We start from the raw sequence: 20,353 nt of genomic DNA, 5'->3' as shown, positions 1-20,353 counted from the left end.
CCATGCTTTTCCTTCCCAATTCAGCCCCCGGACTCAAAACCATAGACAAATCGAGCTTCAACCTGGCCTCAGCAGAAGCGCGAATATATTTCCGAATCGGAATTGATTTCATGAAAGCTTATTTGCAATAGTAATATAGCTATTAAGCTACTCCTTTTTTAACCTTGAGTTTCGAACGTCATGTATCTGTCCAACTCGCTGGTGACTTGTTGATTTACTGAAATCATACTACTAACTCTTCCTTAAATATATGTATATAGGATGGGGTATGGAGTGAATAGGGACTTCTCCCTGTCTTTCCGCGGCTATATTCTACATCCATCCAGGTTCCAGATTTCCATAAAGTGAATTGGTAAATTAAATGAATAGACCTTTGAGAAAGCGAGAACAGGAGAAGGATAAGAATCATCGCTAACCTTACCAACACAGTATCACGGGGGGAACTAGTGAGGAGGAGGGTATGTATTAAGTAGAAATGTGATATTATATTATAGTGAGAAACACATATTGGCAAAAATAAACCACAATAAATGACCAAAAGACACTTGTCCATAACCACCACATTCCCCTTCACCATCATCTACTTCCCATCATTATCACATACCGAAGTCCACATACCTAGTATCTTTCCACACGCATTCATGACCCCCAGAACCGCAAAAACAACCTAGTGCTCACATCCTCCTATAGCATCTCCTTTCCCAATTACTATAGCAAACTGAAAATTATATAAACGAACCTTCTTTGCAGAAGACTCGCTAATTTTTCTTGTGCTCCCAAGTCCATAACCTAATATCTTCGCTCCTGTCAAGCTTAATAGTGAGATTTCTCGAAATTTCTCGTTTGGCTTGGGTCATTACTACCTGTTAACTTTCTGTCTATAATGTTCACCTCCTCTACTTACACTCTAAACCCCGAAACTCCGCGTCATTCACTACCCCTTCCCGCTTCCTCAGCTTCCATCCACCCTCTTTTTCTCCCTTCCAATCACCTCCAAAGTCCAAATCATACTATATCATCAACCCACTATATAAACACCTCCCCCCCACCCCAACCAAAAGGCAATGTCCCCTACCTTCCCTATCCACCATCAAAAAACCACAAACTAACCACAAATACCATTCATTTTCATCACATGTCCTCGCTATCAATAGAGTTATTGCCCCTCCACTTCTGTCTCACTTCCACTTCCCCTTTCTCTCCAACAATTATCCCACAATACCAACTAAATATATCTCTGAGAGCTCTGGCCTAGACATCCAAATTATTAATCTTGATGCCCTCTCAATCCTATTTTGAAGTTCCCCTCATCGCCTTCTCTCTCTCTGCAAGCGGAATACTTAGTATCCCAACTTGTGATTCCTTTTGATCATGAGGTTTGAATTCGAGGTTTGGTTATGGGTAAGAGGGTGATTAAAGGATTATGTGGCCATACATACATACATACATACATACATACATACATACATACATACATACACCCATGACCCCGGTACCCCTATCCATCCACAAACCAAGCGGAGTAGAAACGAGATTAAATAATCTCATACCATCACATCATCACGTATCACCATCACATACAACCTATCACATACTCCTTCAGAAACTTCAAAAAACGCCTTATTAGCAACTAGTATTCATTCATTCATAGTACTGTCTGTTGTTGAACTCCTATCATACATTCATCTCATTTCATGCATTTCCCATTCCATTTCCATTTCCATATCCCAGCTTCACACTTCCCAACACACCAACACATCACTTATGTTTCTCCTGAGCATGTTTCTCAGTCTTCTTCTGTAATTCCTTGATCCCCTCGGGAGAGTGATCGGAGTGTTCGTGGCGATCTGCTGCTACCTATAGATGTGTGGTTTTGTATTAGTATGTTTGTTTATATATCTTTGTGACTATTTTGTGGAATTAACTTGAGGGAAATATAGACAGAAGGAAAAGCGGATGAAGGAACTCGAGATGGAATTTCTAGAGTTGGGGGTGATGAAGCGGGTAGAACTATCGGCCGCTATGTACTGCTAGACTTCTTAAACATCTCGTGGTTCTTGGGTTCGTCACTCCCTTCTGACATCAATATGATCTCATTCTTCGCGTCTACTCTTCTTTCTCCCTTTTAGGACCCAACCCGCCATTCTCCAGAGAATGTATATCCGATGCATTAATATGCATTCATATCATTCCTTCAAAAACCGTCATTCCATAGTAAGAATCCCCACAACACCACTGATCCTACGATACGACAAAGTAGTCGATATGTATGAAGCCACAGACAAAGACCAACTATCTGACATGCCAGACTTCCCTCGAGAAACTTTCTCCCCATAAATGTTGAACTCCGCATGAAGTAATCGAAAAAAAGCAGTATTTCACAAGAAAAAAAAGTGCAAATGACGTAGAGTCAGAAATAACCTACAGCTTCTTCACTATTACTAGCCAGCTCCGCTTGCCAGTGATTCTTGCCTTCTTTTTGTTTAGCCAATTGGTCTTGCTTGTGTTTTTCATATTCGGCAGCTGTATCAGGGGTATCTATTTACATTTATTAATTAGTGGTTGATATTTTGACTTTTATGCACAGGAATTGAGTGTGTATGATGTGTGAAGAAAATAAGGATGCTGGATATGATGTTCTCAGAGGGATTTGAGATATGCAGAATTGATACACCACACCGAGAAGATCTATATGTTTTGCAAGTATAAATCTCTTGATGCATGCATCAAACTCTCCAGCCATACCATGTAATTCCTTGCCGAAACCAGATGTTCAATATACTAAGACAAACTCACCCTTATTACTCTCTTTCAAAGCTCTCACACTCGAATTTGCAAATGTTCGTCTAGCAGGTCCTGCAATTGAGATTGGACGAGCAGCTCTAATGGATTGACGAAGGAAGAAAGACATTTTGCTATTATTTTTTGATATCTGTAGTGAAGACGAAGGTGGCGGATCTGTTTCTGGAGATGTTAGTTTATTGATCTTCTACTTTCTGTGTATTTGCGAGATCAAGGAAAAGAATATGTAATTAATAGAATCAGAATTGAATTAAATTGAACAAATAACTCACTGATTGACTGTATAATTATTCTTCTTATTATCAATTGCGTATGCGATGATGATTGTAAAGTAGTAAACTAGATAGATAGATATGTAAAGTAACTTCCCAAATTCTAAGATACAAATCTTCAACAACAAGAAATGAACCTGATCCTCTAGAACCACCTTCCAACCTGACTAATCCCAACCTCATACCTCATCACATACCTAACAACAACCCAATAAAAAAAATGAGCAAAAAACAACACAATCTTGGAAACCTGCTTGCTCTACAATATACACTGCCTTGCTACCTCTCCCACTCCCTCCTACCTCAAACCTTCAAAGCTCTAATTTAGGCGGGGAAATAAATGTATGTGCACCAAAATGATACAATGACGAAATGACGTATGCCATTTTTTACTGATCAACATTCCCATCCATCATTAACAGTCAGTTAGCCGGTGCACTATACCTATTTAAGTAACTGTAAAATCTACACTGAAAAGTTATTTTATCCGAGGTTTTACCGACGCCACCGCAAAACTTCACTTTACCATCTACGTAGTACAAAATACCATTTGATCAGTTAATACCTTGATATTCAGGCTCATATATCAATCACTAGGCTTCAACTTTCTATCTCTCTATTTCCCGAGTCATGAAGTGCCGGAGTAGTACCTACCAACCACTAAGTACGTAAATACCTAGATATCTAATTCAGGGGCTAATGTCGACTAGGTGTTACATAGATGCGATTTTCGGACTTTTCTCATCTGTCGCCTATTTATCTGTCATATATACATATATATACATATGCACAACTCCAATTCCAATTCCCATTCAAAAATCACCCCATAAATCCATAAACCTATCTACCCACCCACCAATCCATACATTCAATACATTCTCCTTCCTCCTCCCTCTTTCCCATCTCCCTACTAATAAACAAAAACAATTACTACATCTTCTTCACGATCCCACATCTCCCACCAAACTCAAACACAAACTCACCCGGTAAATAGTATCTCCATTTTCCATATCTCCATCTTCCATTTTCCATTTTCCATTTTCCATTTCTCATATCCCATTTCATTAATTTCTCCGATTCACGATTCACGATTCACGATCTCCGATTTTCCGATTTCCCGATTCGATTTCTGCTACTCCGTACTCGAGTATCTTTCCATTTTTTTTTCCCGATTTTTTCCGTAAAGGGGTAAGTAAGGAAAGTTAAGTAATAGGTAGGTAAGTAGGTAAGTATACAAATACAAAGTTGAATTGGAATACATATACAGAGTATATGTGGAAATATAAATATGAAATAGATATGGAAATATAAATGAAAATATAAAAGAGGAAGAGGTAGGGTATGTATTTAATACAATATACATCTAGTCATCAAACCTTCAAGATGTATATCACTTCCCACCACCACACGCTATAACCCTATCATCTCACCACCAACACCATCAAGTCCGATTTTCCCATAACCTTAATCCCCTTCCACCACTCCTCCCACCCACCATAAGCTTACTTACACCATAGACAAGACAAGCTCACACTGCTTACACCTTAGACAAGCAACCAGTACATCTTCTTCTCTGCTATCAGGAAAAATAACCTGTGCATCTGTACATGAAGCTGTTCCAACATACATTCATGTGTCTGAATAAGTACAGTCAGTACCTATCTTTGGGTGATTATTTTCATTAATATAATATAGTTATTTACCCACCTACCTAGGTATTTAGTGACAATGCTATCTTTGTTTCAATCTATATATATACCTATACCTATACCTATACCTATACCTATACCTATACCTATACCTATATCTATATCTATATCTATATCTATATCTAAATAGCACTAACATAAACATAACACATCAAGGAACGGTAGTAATCAACAATAGTAACAAATAAATAATAGTAAAATAACGCATCTTATAATATTCAGAAAAAATAATATGATATTTAAATAAATTTCAAACGCAACTATGTGACGCTTGTACCTGACCACCCAAAGACCTAGAAATACCCAAGTTTCTTGATATCATCCCAAGTACACACAAAATCGCCTCGCCCCAGCCAAAGTATATGATAATGACATTGGATCGAATTACATCAAGAACGCAATGTAAAATATGCAGCCGCATACATGATGTACTTAAACCGCTCCAAAAACAAGCCCAAGATACCCAACACCAGCTACAAGACGCGCTCAACATACAAGGAAGTAGCGCTCGACTTTGTTCAACACACCCAACCAACACCATGGATCCATAATACCAAAGAGTTTGAGATGGAAAATCTTTGTGTCCGACCATGTACCACCAAGAAATAAAACACCAGTATCCCTTTCTCCATTGACAGAAAAAGGAAATCGTTCTATGTAACTTTGAAAGATATATCTTTTTTTCGTTGACCCATATGAAGTCGCCGCTTCAAGTTCCCACCCATTAAATAAATGCTAATCCCAGAACCCCGTCGCAAAAATATGCATGCGCGCTCAAATCAAACCCCATTAAAATTGGGAAAACCATCTCAGTATTTGAACAAAGGTATCGATATCTTGATGTCGCGCGCCCATTAAACCATCTCAAAGAATATATGAAGAGGGGGAAGTGTCGGAGAAATATACAAGAGGATTCGTTGAGGTTGTTGTTGTGTGCCGTTACCGGGAAGATCGATGTCGAAGAGAGGGGTCAGCCCACCAGAATGAAGATTGATGAGAATGCGTAAACAAATTAAAGCGAAGTTAAGAAAACCAAATGCCAATGGGTGAAGACAGAAGCAGAGAAGGTTTAATAAAATCGGATAGGAACTCTTGTTTGTTGTTGGTGCTGCTGCATTCTGGCGGGTGACACCGAGGAAGGTGGGCTCGACATTAATCCTCCATCATTGGGATTCACAATGGGAATAGCGTTTCTGCCAATACGTGTAGCGGAAGGTTGATGAATCTTTAGTGCTGATACATTGAAACCGGATGAAATGAACGGATGAGAGTTGGAGTTGAGGGAGAAGTTCGTATCAGGAGACAGATTTACCGATACCTGTGTCGATTGTGGTGAATTCGTAGGTGATCCACTTGACAAGGAAGAACGATCAGAAGCCGAACCATTGATGGAGACCATATCTTCTTCAGTTAGAAGGTTTGGACAGAACTCTGCATCGTCTTCTAAATCGAACGATCTTGCGTATTCAAAAAGTCGACGATAACTTATCACCGCAGCAGCCTCCTCTTCACGTTTCACGATCTTCTGGTACTGCTTATTGGCTTGGGCGGCATTTTGTGGTAACCGGGTATTTCGGCGACTGTTTCGATTGTGTACCGACCCATTTTGGACATTTGAAGGAGTAGTATGCTGTTGATGAGCGTTGAAGTGTTGATAGTAAGAAGACATTATCGGCTCATGTATGTTGGAGGCGGATAATATAAGAGTGAGTGGTAAGATGTTGTGTGTTTTGCTGTGCTGTGTTGTGCTGAGTGGAAAAGTGAGCCGAACGGTAAGGCTTTGTGATGAGCAACAAAGGAATTTGACAGGATTTTGTTGGGCGGGGATGACAGTAGAGTTGTTGACGGGTTGATTTCTATAATAGGATGAATAAAGATAAATTGAATTGAATGCTATGTTCGAAGATGGATCAAAGGTTGGTATTAATGTTTATCGAATGACGTTGTGTATTGATTTATTTATTTATTTATTTATTTGGTTCCGAAGTGAAGATTGAGTTGTGGGAAGAAGTAAGAAAGGATTTTGAATGTTTTGAAGAATTGCCGATGGAAAGTAATGTGGGAGAACAAGTAGGTTTAGATGATGGCTGGGAGGGGAAAGAGAGGCAATAGTGAGTAGTGAGTAGTGGCAAATTGAAATGGGAAGTCGCACTAATTGATGGAGCTAGCTGGCGACTAAGCCCAAAATTACTTAGATTGCATTCAAACGAAATATCTCACACTTCTTACCGGTCGAGTAAGCGAAATAGAAGATCACTTAACTCCTTTTGTCGTAGAGATTTGTGAAAGGAAGCATTAAAGGCGTTTTAGGCATGGAAAAGAATGTCGTATGGTCTCCGTACTAATCACTAATCCCTAACCCCCTTGCTATTCCGTCCCTTCTAGGTACAACCTCCCTCTGAGTTCCGATTAACTCTGCCACACTTCCAGGGCCACCAGGGCTTTAAAGCTTCTGCTTCAACCATTCAAATCAATACATTTCAAGCACCTGCATAGCAAGTTTTTTTTAAGAACAAACAACGCAACAAGCCCTAACCGTAGATAAAACTTTCCGTCTTTCCTTCCTATTACTAGAGTCGGGCGGATCGAAACGGAGTCTACAAGGGATTCCAGAGGTATCCGTACCGTAGTACTATAGTAGAGTTGAGGGACTTTTACGTTCTAAATCGTCCGTGGGGACCTGGGTGGGAGCTTTGGAACCTCCCTCCCTCTCTAGAGGTCATTCATTCATTTCTTTAGCACTCAGCTCTGAGTCTCTAGGCCCAACATGCCATGATCCAATTACTCATTTGATGATCTCATTAGATAGTTCCCACCGAAATTACGCTGCCATTCCCAATCTTTATCATTATCTCCATATGGTCATGGCAAGAAATTGATTTCCATATTTATTTAATCTTAATGAAATGTCCACTGTCAAGTACGAATATTGAATTCTTCAAAGTTAATTGAATAATGTATTTACCATTCGAAAGTAGCTAGAACATCTTCAGTACAAAAAAAGAAACTACACAACGGAGCACAACAATGTTTCCAAATAGATGGTGCAGAAAAAGAATTATTCCTTTTGTTTACATCGGGCATGTCTTGTGCTCTTAATGGTGCTTGCTTATTCCGTACTTGCGGATTGAACACCACCACACTATAAAATCATACCCTACAGATTAAAACCAGATGAAAGGAAGGATGTTTAAAATCTGGAACACCCAAGGATCAGCAACCGTCCCTCCCGCCCTCGTCCTGTACACAAGTGCTGCACAAATGGTTCTCCTAATTAATCATTGGCCACCATCAAACCCCCCCAAAATCAGATAAGTAAGAAATACAACCGCCGTCAGCGCACCAGCGCCAGTGCCAGCAAATACTATGCGATACTATACTATACACGACTAAAGTTTCCCTCGCTGACCTCTGCATCCTGGCAAATTTAGTTTTGCATGATGTTTTAGAAGCACTTATTGAACAGATGGGGTTTATTGGTAGGGACTGAAGGACTGAAAGTCTGAAAGTCTGAAAGCCATTGAACTTAGTCCTGAAGATCATACAACCGCAGTACCCTCTAATTGTTATGGGTTGAAATAACCTAACGCTCTGTTCACTATCGCATGCGCGAGGACTCTCATTTCCGTTTTATCCAGCGATAACCAGCACCAACGGCAGCTTTCATTTAAAAGGAAGCGATAGAGCTGCGTGAAATGCCCAGAATGCAGTAAGATTTCCGAAATTCGATTTCCCCTCAAGCCTCGACGGGTAACTCCACATTGAAACGGAAATAATGGCACGAGTGGGAGATTGTGGGAGAGTCGAAAGATTGATGATTGCGGAAAGGACAATTCGTGCATAAAAGATGCTAGTGTTCTAAATTAATCATCACAACACCCATAACACCACAAGTTGAACCACCACCGTCCATTTACAACGATCAACCCACCACTATGGAGGGTCATTACAAACGAAATGCTCGATTTGCTCGATACACAACACACTCGTGAGTCGTGATGATGTACTCACCCACTACTTAGAAAGGCTCTTGGTTATCAAATATGATACAACACAGCCTATAAAGCAATGGCATGATATCGGATCTGCACGAATGTTCCTTTGAACAATGCAACAAATACCACGGAATTATTCTAGATGCTCGACGGAGCTACCGTACACTAATAATAATACTCTCACTTTGCACCTGCTTGCTACACACGAAATAAGAAATCCAGACAGGAAAACCCTCCCCTCCATGATTCATCTACCCATCCATCCATCCATCCACCGGGCACGCCCGTCCCCAAAAGGATTCAATACCCATTCAATAATCCCGGAGAAGGCTGAGTGAGTTGTGCAAACAGCGCACGGGGCTCACCATCCCTCCCTGAGACCCTGTAAAGCTGCCAAGTCTCACAATATTTTTTGTTCCAGATCATCCTAGTCCTAGTCCTAGTAGATCTGGCGCCAAGCTGGAAAATAATGATGGTGAAGCAAGCAAGCAAGCAAGCAAGCAAGCATGAATGAATGAATGGGCTCGCTTAGAAGTTTGGAAAATAATTATCGGAATGTGGGAAAGTGTATGTGTACGGAGTACGGTACTGTACTTTAATGGCAAGCTAGGGTTGGATGGGTGCATTTGGGTTCAACTCCGTAGGAAAGGTCCTTTGAAATCAGAAACCTATCATAATGTGAAGCATGCGTTTCGATGTGACACTCAGGGGGGTGTGAAATGGGTTGATGGGTTAGTGGCTACTGGTTTACTTTACTCTGGTGTAGGACTCTGATGAGTGTGTTTAAATGATGTACTGTATGTACTTTTGTATGAATGAAATGTTTGAGATGTTCACCGCTTTTTTGCACAACTTTCACTGTACATTACACTCACTGTTCAGAGTACGGTAGTTGTGTTGCATAAACGTATTTTAATCACTTTGAGGATTAACCCGGTTTGAGGAGTTTACCCCACCACCGGGCACCCATCACAAATTCTGAAGATCATGTACAAAATACAACATGATTAAGTGACGGGGGCGGTGAACACTTGAAGATAGATTGGTTTGGCTGTGGCGAATTTCTCGCTTCTTAAAGTACCTTGGTGATTGTGATTACAGCAGGAGTATCCATATGGTGCAAACAATATTCATCTGATATGAATAGACATCAGATGCTGTGTTACAAGTGGTTGTAGTTATAACTCTACTGTGAAATTAGTGGTATGATGTTCCAAACACGAAGCTATAAGTTCGATGACCCACGAGATAGATTTAGAAGATGTAGTTGACCTTGCAGTGGTAAGATGTTCGATATCTCTCTGCTACAGACATATGAAACTAGAATCAATTTTGCGATCAAGTGAGCCAGAAAACCGAGTCTCGAAGTGGAGCTGTATGTGAAACGAGTCTTGACGTAGTGAGAAGGTTCGTGGTATGATGTCGTCGAGTCAAATCCTTACTTAATCATACGTCCTCAAAAAGCAGTCTCATTCTCCAACAAACAAGACGAGAGTCCTTTTCGAATGCCTTGCAAAATTGTCCACCAAGATCTTGTATTTCATTGTCTCCGCTGCCTCCAATACCTCTAGGCCAATCACCTAGCATTCCCGCCACGTCACACAAAACCCATTTTGAATGACTTCAAAAATTCCAAAATCCAATCCACGTAGAACATATTATTTGCTCTCGAAAAGCAGAGACACGTGTCGAACATGAGACCAGTATATGCTATGTCAGAACCTCACGACATGTAGATCTATCCTTGAGGTTAACTAATTGAGATATATCTAGCGAATGTACTGGCCTAGTGGGATGTAGAGTGAAGTTTCGAATTTTACTTGAGGAGCTGCGAGTATGATGCGATGCAAAATTTTAGATCAACTTTGTTGATAGAGTCAATGGGTCTGCCTAGCCATTTGTAGTAGCTGAATTTGGCCAAGCTACTTGTCTCCATGTTTGTCACACATGACCCTTTCAATGAGGTTTGTGTAGTTCTCGTGGGGGAAGGTCAACATCCCTCTGTTTCCAATTTGCCACTAAGATGGGAGTTCATCTTTTCCTCTTCCAATATCCGAGAAGCTTCATGATATGGCAGGTGTGAACTTTTGTCCAGTCCCGTTTCCTTTCCAAGTTCCTTCAACTCGGATATTTGTGAAACATGCCACTAGTTTGCTTTACCACTTGGGCTCTTTCCTATTGTCTTTCAAGGCGCTAGCTTCATTTATCCAAGTTTCGAGCTTTGATAAATCGATTGATCTGTTCCCTAGTAAGCTTTTCATTATATTGCTCTTGCGCCTCATAAAATGAAATCATTTCTTGCGTGCAATCGACGATTGCTTCAATGTCAATAGTACTTTCTGCAAGCCAAGTTGCGAATCTTTGTACTTTCGTTCTCCCCCCTTGTTTATCAGGGGTCCCGTTCTTCGCTTGACCAGCGGCCGCTAATGCAGCTTGCGCGGCACTCGCAATGTTCGTAGCTGAAGAACTACTAGCTGATTGAATTCCAGTTGCATTTGGTCGAAGTACAAGAGCTAGAAGAATGGCCATGATGGCAATAGTATGGGGTGCATAAAAGAGCGGTAAATCGGTCATGTAATGGTCATTTACAATCGACCAAGCAAGATTGGATTCTTCTGCTGTTAGAGAGAAAATCCCTTGTAGAGAAGTTAAACTCCTATAAGGATGATGAACAATCATCTGTGAACTCATCTCGGAGATGAGAAAGAACTCGCATTCTCCGAGCCTCGAAGTATCATTGCTGAAATATTCTATTATCATCAGCGAATTTCTGGCGATGGCAATGTCAACTGAAGGTAAAGGAGAACATACCAGGCCATAATCCTCTACCTTCACTAACCACAAGCCTGATATGATGCGGGGATTCTTCCATCTTGGAGGCCAAATATACTGCTGTTGCTAGAACCAAATATGGATTCGTTTTCCGAATTTCGACCTTCGAGTAAAATCGGCGGATGTATAATTGTGCTGTGGCCATTACTTGCTGTCGCACCCCGAGACGTTTTACAAGTCGAGTCATTTCTGTATCAAGTATCAACCGTCTAATTCTTTAAGACTTTATATGCCGTGCTTCATACGTTGATTGAAATATATGCTCAGATGCCTCAGCGGTGGCAGAGGGTATCCCTGTACGAGGGTTGGATCTTCATCTTCAAGCTTCGATCGTAAATCCTCCAGTTGCTCCCGGGTGAACTGCCAGTGTTTTCTTTGAGTTGACTAGGTAATAGATTAACTTTAGTTCAAAGGATGGGACCTTGTTGTGAAGAATACCTCCCAGTAATTGGCAGCCATCGCGAATAGTCTTAAGAGCAGAACCGCCAATACTTCAAATTTAATGTTGTTCAAAGAGTGAGGAGAATGGGATTCTCCCAAAGCTCGGTTGCATCTGCAGAAATTTCGGAATCCTCGCCTTCAATATATCAAGGTGATTGTAGGATGAAAACCGTTCACTACACTTCTTTCCTGTGGGTAATGGTGCAGTTCACCAAGAGGTAAGATGACAATGATGAAAAGTACCGAGGCTGAAAGTGACAAGGCTGACGCTAATTGAAAGATCGACATTGGAAATCCTGGCCCCCACTACGGTGGTACAATGCAACCAATAAAGCATTCCCCATTGGTCAAGCTCGAATCTTTTGGCTGAATCTTGGAAGTTTGCGCCTTGAAATTTGAACCTCACCTCTGTACTGCTTTCACTTCGCACCGAAACTTTGAGTGATAATGTTATGAAAGTTGAAGAAGGATATGTTCGCTCGTTCGCATCGATGATAACCATATATCCTCAACTTTTGATCAACTCATTGATCAAGTACTACGACATGACTGCGAAATCATAACCCCACGACCGCAACATAAAAAAAGATATCATGAAGCTACCAGAAGCATCAGAAACCCAGAACGCTCGCGACGATAGGGTTGAGCAACTATGGAGAAAGTTGGATACAAAGCAGAGAGGCGAAATCAATCTGCAAGAGCTTCAAAAGGGGCTGCGGAGGATCGATCACCCTTTAAAGGATGCCAGTGATTTGCTCAGAGATGTAGTAAAGGCTATGGATAAAAATGGAGATGAAGTTATCCAATATGAGGGTATGGACCATACAATCTCTCTTCCCATAGCAGCCCCTTGATCCGCAGCTTCGGAAACTCTTACTTACTGTTTTCCGCCTAGAATTTCGATTATTTGTCGAGAAAACGGAAAAGGAGTTGTTCGTCCTCTTCCAAGGCATTGATAAGGACCATGACAACAGATTGGATAAAGATGAATTGCAAGTTGCATTCAAGAAAGCAGGACTTACTATTTCAAAACCCAAATTAGACCTGTTCTTTACTGAGGTTGACATGAATAACGATGTTCGTACCGAATCACCATTCTGGAGACTTACCATGAATATCATATCTAACTTAACTTCAAGGGATATATAACCTTCGATGAATGGAGGTTAGTACTGTTATTTCTTCTACATCGAGCGAATGATTCAGCATTGAGTAAATGAATCCAGCCAGATGATTTTTCCTAAGGTTTACTTCAATTTTGTATGGTTGCTAGGCTCCCGCTAAGAGCGACGGGGTGAACATTAGCACAGCTAGCAAAACCCACACACAACACCCAGTACCGTAGCGTTTAAAAATTTCAAGATCAATCGAGTCATCTGAGATGCATCATTCCTAACCAATAATTTATAGAAACTTCTTATTATTTCTACCCGCTACAGCTTCTACCCAGCCTCTCAAGGCCGTACTATCTTATTATCAATCTGCAGTATCTGTGAACGCCGAGGGCGATACATCAATTCGAGAAGACACACTGGAAGGCCTAGGTACCAAAACAAATTTTCTTAAGCTTCTTTTCGGGGCAGTTTTTAGTATCGCAGAATCGCATCGTGGGCGCGCTTCCACAATTCATATAGGAGAAGCACCTTCACCCATATCCTCCAACAAGAAAACCGCAAAAATGGACATGGCAGAAATACAAGCACTTAATGCTATTGACCCTGTTGATGATGAATATGGCCGTGACATAGACCCAATTCATCCAAGAACTGAAATGATGGCCAATGTTCTGAGGGGACGTCATCGACAAGAGCTGACCCAGGAAGTTTCTAAAAAGTTGAAGCCATCAGAGAGATCAAGGCTGACGGAGATATTACCTGATCCAGGCTACTTCGCGGCGGGTGCTATTGCTGGGATCTTTTCCCGTACAGCAACAGCCCCTATAGATCGCTTGAAAGTTTACCTTATCGCCAATGTCTCTGCAAAGAGAGCGCCTCTCGAAGCCGCGAAGCAGGGAAATGTGGCCGCAGTCGCTAAAATGGCTGGACAGCCCATAATACTTGCTATCAAGGAGCTTTGGAATGCCGGTGGTATTCGCAGCTTATTTGCTGGTATGTTTCTCATTGTTTTTACTCTTGCTAGAAACTAACAAATACACAGGTAATGGCTTGAACGTCATCAAAGTTATGCCTGAAAGTGCTATCAAATTCGGCTCATTTGAAGCTGCGAAGAAACATCTGGCCCAATTAGAAGGGCATGGAAACTCTAGGAAGATTAACCCTTATTCAAAATTTGTCGCGGGTGGTTTCGCTGGAATAATGTCGCAGTAAGTACTTCAATAGAGTCACATGATACAACTACTAAACCGTGATTACAGATTAGTTGTTTATCCGATTGATACTTTGAAATTTCGGTAAGATATCACCCCTGCTCTTATCATTTAAATATAATTTAAATCATGAACTCATTAATCTCTAGCATGCAATGCGAAACTGTTGCTGGTGGCCTTCGCGGAAACGCTCTAATCGTCGCTACCGCTAAACAGATGTACAAACAAGGTGGGATACGATGCGCATATAGAGGTTTGACAATGGGTCTGGTTGGCATGTTTCCTTATTCGGCTATTGATCTCGCCACTTTCGAAACTTTGAAGGCTTACACGACACGCCGAAATATGTCGCGCTTTGGCTATAGTGCGGAGGATGCGACACCAGGGCCATTTGTTACAGGAGCTATTGGTGCATTCTCTGGGGCGTTCGGTGCAAGCATAGTCTATCCGATCAATCTCCTCCGCACTCGGTTACAAGCTCAAGGCACAGTTCTGCACCCTCCGACTTACACTGGTATGATGGATGTTGCGCAGAAGACTATTAAGAATGAGGGCTTCCGCGGCTTGTACAAGGGTCTTGCACCAAATTTATTCAAGGTGGTACCTGCCGTCAGTATCACATATGTCGTCTACGAGCAAGCTAAGAAGAGCATGGACTTGCATTAAAAGTTCAACATATGACCATATTACTTTTTGGGTTTTACCTCGCATTCTTGTTTTTACATATTATTTCCTAGGAAACAGTTTGAGGACTTCTGGCAGGGTCTCGGTCACACAGTTACAAAAACCCTGTCCAAGAATAACCTGGATACTCGGGACAAAGGCAATGACGAAGTGTATTCTGCAGTTTGTACTTCATTCTAGTTTCTGCTTCCTATACAAACACACCATGACTGCCTGTCAAACCTCCACCTTTTGGCACCAATGTTATCGGACAGCATTTTTATACCACGATTCTTCAACCATACCACATTTCTTTCCTTTATTAAAATTAAGAGAGATCTGCATCAAACCGGCGTTTCGATTTTAAATTTTCTCATTTGTCAATTGGGCGTTTTTAGGAATGGAGATATGGATACATACCTATGGATGGTAGGGATTATGATATATTTGCATATACAATGCAAACTTAGATATTGTCTACTGGTTTTTATATGCCAGAGGGAAACGCTGGAGGGGTTGGGGAAATGGGGGACGGGAAGATAGAGGGAAGGAGGGAGAGGCGAGAAACTGCTAGTGTGCTGAAATATGTGCATATTGAGGAGAGTGATGATATGCACTTTGTTACATATGTAACCATTCATAGAGAAGAAAAAATGTTATACATATGAGAGAGTTTTTGTGAGTGTATGTCTGACGGTTTGGATGTAACGTGTTGTGTTATAATGTGATATACTCACAACCTTTCTTTTATTTCTAGAGAAATATCATTAAATATACTAATGTAATCTTACCATAATATCTAAACAGCACCATATGTTCTCTTTTATAAATAAACCATACCAGAAAGGGATAATATAGTGTAATAATTAGCTTATTTCTCAGTGCATTACAACCTTACTTCTTGAAAGCTTATGGGAAGGGAGATGTTGAGAAGGGGAAATAATGAAGAGAGGGGAGATGGAGAGAGAAAAGGGGGAGGAGGGATGGGGAAATAAAAAATATGCGGATCTGATGTACGGAGGAAATATATATAATAAAGAGAATATATAAATTACATTTGAAACTTGGTACTGTACAGATACACATCAAAAGTAAGATGAACATCATATATAAGATATGAAGAGATTTGAATTGTGAGATGTGTATGTATACATATTTGTATATATAGGTACTAATAGAACAAAATCTTACAAAGCCATCAACGCCCCAGCTCCAGAAATTTGAAGACATTCCAAAATGCTAATTGCTCTTGTAGTGAACCTATGTAGCCAGCCATTAATATGAATATTTCAAGGAGCCAAATGAGTAGTATTCTACAGAAGCCTCTTTCCATCTTCCTCTGTTTTCCTTTGCACTCCATACTCCGATTCCCTGCGCTTTATGCCCATCATCGTGTTTGCTAAGTTGCCCTATACCCGCTTCTTTCTACTCGACATCCACTTTATACTCGACATCTACTTTAATATGATGATTAACAAGACTAGTATAATGATCAAGATCAAAATGATAGTCATTTGCATATTGTCTTTTGCTTTCCTCGCTACTGTCCCTAGATGCTTTCGCGCTTTGTTCAGTCTAGTCTGATGTCGATCCACATTTCTATCTACCTCATCCAACATCTGTACATGTTCATCTAATTCGTCGCCTATTTGTATACTGAGCTCTCTCTGTCGTCCAATACTTTCTCCGAGCCTATCAAGTGCTTCATCTTGTTCGGCGAGAACCCGAGTATGATATGCGTGAATTTGTTGGTTATCAAGATGGCTTTGATCGGGTGGACCGGAAGTGGGGTCATCGCGGTAAGGGAAGAGTGCTGCGCGAGAGGGATCGTCGGCTTCTTGAATTGAGGGTGAGTCGCTGAAGCGGACTGATTTGGATGATTGTGTGACGGTTGAGTCGCGCAATGATTTCTTGAGGAAGGATGATGAGGATCCTACTCGTGGGCGTTCGGTCGCTCGGACGAAGTCGTCCGAAAGGGAGGGGTCATTGGGATGAGAGAGTGTTGAGGGGGTACTGGAGTTTGGATGGCCTAGGAATTGGGATGCTAAATCGTCATATTGAGACCGAAGGGTATTTTCGGTTTCTTTGAGAGTGAGGGATTGGCTGGAGAGTTGTTAGTTTATGCGCAAGAAGATATGTGCTGCGCAAAACTTATGCGATGCGCAGATGTAGTTCAAGGTCGAATTGAAAGAATAGAATCAAACATATATGCTATTCTGATAGGAATAAATAAATCCAACATACGATGTCTCCCCAGCTTCTTCCAATCGTATCGTTTCATTCCTTATATTCTCCAAGCCTTCACGTAAAGATTCCAACGATCGTGAAATATGACCATCTTGAGATGTAGGTTCCAAATCCAAGGAGATAGCACGTTGTCTTTCCAGCAATGATAATTTTATGTGATCCGCAAGTAGGAAGTATTGACTTGGATTAGTCGCCATGATTGCGGACTAAATAGTATGATGATGCCAGAGCTTGAAGCCTCGCAGATTGGTTGGAGGTGAATTGAGATCAAGGAAAAGAAACTGTATTGAAATATCAAATATTAAATTAAAAGATGGTTTTGATTGAATTATTCGATTGTTATTATTATTCTCGAAAATATTAACCACCGCAATAACTTAACTAGGTAATGCTCAGCTTAATGGTAAGCCAACATTTACTTGTCTTTTGGTCTCAAACATCAAACGGTAGCCAAAGCTTCCTCATGATAGGACGATAGAATAGTATTTCCGATCCGATAGGTCACCGTGGTTCCGCACCACCGAGGCAAGTGAATGTCACGTGAGTTTCCAAACCAGCCGTATAACCGTAATCTTATGACCAAAGATGCAAATCTCACAATCTTGGGCTTGATCCTTTTGGGAAATGGAGGCAAAGTTGAAGATATTCCATCCTTTCAAACAACAACTATAATCACCACCATCACCACCACCACAACAACTACTATCTACTTCTCTTATTGTGACAAAGTTACCCCCCTCTACGTCGCTTGAGAATGGTATTAGGTTCTTTCACAAAATCTCGTTGCACTTGCAAGTTTATATTCTTCCCCTCCCTTGATACATATATCTCTTTTCCCGAATCTGGTCAAAAGAATAAAACAATTAATTGATACTTTACTTTATTTTGCTTTCCATATTTCCCACAATACCAAATCCACGTGGTTCGAATTGTAGTCATCTTAAATCAAAATACCGACCTATTAGCATTTTGTTTTTATTTAAAGAGATCTTCCTTCCTGGCTTCAAAATACTTTAAGGTTTAACACAACTGCATCTCCAGTTCCCCATTGATCCATTTCCTTGCTGGTCCCCATAGGTAGCTGAGTCAACATGCCTCCACCAAACACTCCAACAAATGGAGCTGGTACACCTGTCTCACACATTTCTCGTCCCAATACTCCACCAAATAATATCTTCATATTTGAAGGTTACGATCCTGCTACAACTCACATTGGCTTTGCTTATTATCCACCTCAAAGCGAAGTTGCACCACCAGCTCTTCACGTACCAAATAATACTCCAGCCTCCAGCATACACTCCTCACCCGAAAATTCCTATCATCCACGTTCCCGTCGTCCAACTTTATTGGACCGAGGGATTATGGAAGTCATTGGAGAAGAAGAACGAGATCGTCGCGATAAGGATACTATCGATTATCGTAGTGTTGACTACGTAAATCCGCCCGATCAAAACCTCATTTGTCCAATTTGTCGCGTCCCTCTCGTCGACCCTGTCACCATTTATTGTGATCATACCTTTTGCAGAGATTGTATCACTCAAGCCTTGGCTGTTACAGAGAAATGTCCCATGGACCGTTATCCAATTTCTCGTAATGATCCACTACGTCAATCGAATAGAATTATTGTTCAACAAGTCAATGATTTGTTAATCGCTTGCCCAAGCTGCAAAACCCACCTTCAACGATCTAAGCTTCGTAACCATCTCGCCATCCATTGCAAGGAAGTTGAAATTGAATGTTTGGACCCGGATTGTAAGCAACTTGTCAAGAGACTCCATCAACCAAAAGGCTGTCTTCATTATGATTCTGCTTGTCCATACTGCGAGGAGATTTTACAAGAGAGGGATATGGAAGATCACTGCGAGTTCAAGTGCACTTTCCGTCAGGACAATTGTGGTCAATGTGGAGGGGATTTCTTACGCATCAAGGAGGCTGAACATATTGATCAATGTCCAGAAGGTATTGTCCAATGCCAATGGAGACAGTTTGGATGTGATCACGAGTGCAAGAGAAAGGATATTGAGGATCATAAGGACAAATGCGAACTCAGGAGATTGGGTCCGTGGGCAGCAATTATGAAGGCTGAGAATGAAGTCAAGAATGAGAAGATTGACCGTCTTGAACGTAAGATCAAGCATCTTGAGCATTGCCTCAATGATAATGGAAATTTCGACCGAACCGATGCAACCACCCCTTCTCTCGCAGGGCTGTCGATCTCTGATGATTCCTACGAAACACCCAACACTTATCTCCTTTCCGTCGTCGAATCTCAACAAAGCAGAATTAATGCTCTTACTGCCAGTATTGCCGAGATGGAAGCTCGTCAAAGCGTCATGCTTCTCAATGAAACTATTCCATTGAAGGATCAAATTGTTGAGCTTCGCAATACTATGAGTACAATCAATATGTATGTTCGTTGGTTGTTGAATGTTCGTACACGAGAAGGTCAACGACGCAGCTTTGGCAACGGTGGTACTAGTGGTGGCGGAGGTGGCGGTAGCCTTGATGATAATGGAGGTGTTGGATCAAGTTCTGGAGGTAGTGGAATCGGAAGACGTCTTAGCGATAATAATCGAGAGGGTGGTACGAAGCTTTAACTTTATGAGGGAGTACATGTGGATTAATGCATATGGAGTAAGGATGAGAAATGATTGATGATCAAATGACAGCTTATTGCAGTTCATAAAGGGATTGGGAGGGTAGGGTTTTGATTTTTTTAATTTGGTGCGAAAGATATCTGGATGGATGGCGTACTAATAATTGAATGTGAGGTTCTATTAATAACGGGAGTTTTTGGATTTCCTGTAATATTAGGAAGGTGGTAGAAAGATGGGTAGTGTGGGCGTTTTTGGTTGAATTCGGGGTGCAGGGAGGAGGGGATTAGAGGGGAGGAAGAAGAGAAGACGACCAACTATTTATTGGCAGGTACGGGCGGGTTGAGATGAGTTTCGGGTGGGATGACCAAACCTTGAAGGTCATAGTATTTACTTGCTTGGCTAGTATGTACCCCATAAGACAAACCGATTTCAATATAAGATTACAATACCGTAAATACATCCTGATGTG

At 41.2% G+C, this 20,353-nt stretch overlaps 7 protein-coding genes across 7 annotated transcripts; 3 read left to right on the top strand and 4 right to left on the bottom strand.

Moving 5' to 3' along the window:
* Positions 1–1,587: 1,587 nt before the first annotated feature.
* On the bottom strand, positions 1,588–4,106 carry SS1G_02261 (predicted protein; the record flags this gene model as incomplete). Its single annotated transcript, XM_001595995.1, has 6 exons — positions 1,588–1,597; positions 1,763–1,857; positions 2,426–2,538; positions 2,797–2,964; positions 3,574–3,603; positions 4,058–4,106. The coding sequence occupies 6 exons, from the start codon at positions 4,104–4,106 to the stop codon at positions 1,588–1,590; spliced, it is 465 nt and encodes a 154-aa protein (XP_001596045.1).
* A 1,103-nt stretch (positions 4,107–5,209) lies between these two features.
* SS1G_02260 (predicted protein) lies at positions 5,210–5,392 on the top strand (the record flags this gene model as incomplete). The annotated part of the gene is made up of 1 exon (XM_001595994.1): positions 5,210–5,392. The coding sequence occupies one exon, from the start codon at positions 5,210–5,212 to the stop codon at positions 5,390–5,392; it is 183 nt and encodes a 60-aa protein (XP_001596044.1).
* Positions 5,393–5,852: 460 nt separating this feature from the next.
* SS1G_02259 (hypothetical protein) lies at positions 5,853–6,452 on the bottom strand (the record flags this gene model as incomplete). Its single annotated transcript, XM_001595993.1, has 1 exon — positions 5,853–6,452. The coding sequence occupies one exon, from the start codon at positions 6,450–6,452 to the stop codon at positions 5,853–5,855; it is 600 nt and encodes a 199-aa protein (XP_001596043.1).
* Positions 6,453–10,977: 4,525 nt separating this feature from the next.
* SS1G_02258 (hypothetical protein) lies at positions 10,978–11,797 on the bottom strand (the record flags this gene model as incomplete). Its single annotated transcript, XM_001595992.1, has 2 exons — positions 10,978–11,390; positions 11,590–11,797. 2 exons carry the CDS (start codon positions 11,795–11,797, stop codon positions 10,978–10,980), a joined length of 621 nt encoding a protein of 206 aa, XP_001596042.1.
* An 847-nt stretch (positions 11,798–12,644) lies between these two features.
* On the top strand, positions 12,645–15,043 carry SS1G_02257 (hypothetical protein; the record flags this gene model as incomplete). Its single annotated transcript, XM_001595991.1, has 6 exons — positions 12,645–12,864; positions 12,947–13,128; positions 13,191–13,216; positions 13,462–14,159; positions 14,209–14,374; positions 14,527–15,043. The coding sequence occupies 6 exons, from the start codon at positions 12,645–12,647 to the stop codon at positions 15,041–15,043; spliced, it is 1,809 nt and encodes a 602-aa protein (XP_001596041.1).
* A 1,451-nt stretch (positions 15,044–16,494) lies between these two features.
* On the bottom strand, positions 16,495–17,484 carry SS1G_02256 (hypothetical protein; the record flags this gene model as incomplete). Its single annotated transcript, XM_001595990.1, has 2 exons — positions 16,495–17,143; positions 17,285–17,484. 2 exons carry the CDS (start codon positions 17,482–17,484, stop codon positions 16,495–16,497), a joined length of 849 nt encoding a protein of 282 aa, XP_001596040.1.
* Positions 17,485–18,378: 894 nt separating this feature from the next.
* On the top strand, positions 18,379–19,884 carry SS1G_02255 (hypothetical protein; the record flags this gene model as incomplete). The annotated part of the gene is made up of 1 exon (XM_001595989.1): positions 18,379–19,884. The coding sequence occupies one exon, from the start codon at positions 18,379–18,381 to the stop codon at positions 19,882–19,884; it is 1,506 nt and encodes a 501-aa protein (XP_001596039.1).
* Between the last annotated feature and the right edge of the window lie 469 nt (positions 19,885–20,353).

Source organism: Sclerotinia sclerotiorum, genomic scaffold (genome assembly GCF_000146945.2).
Source record: "Sclerotinia sclerotiorum 1980 UF-70 scaffold_3 genomic scaffold, whole genome shotgun sequence".
Classification (NCBI taxonomy): Eukaryota; Fungi; Ascomycota; class Leotiomycetes; order Helotiales; family Sclerotiniaceae; genus Sclerotinia; species Sclerotinia sclerotiorum.
The sequence above is the reverse complement of the archived record's forward strand: the minus strand, read 5'-3'. Positions and strand labels throughout refer to the sequence as shown.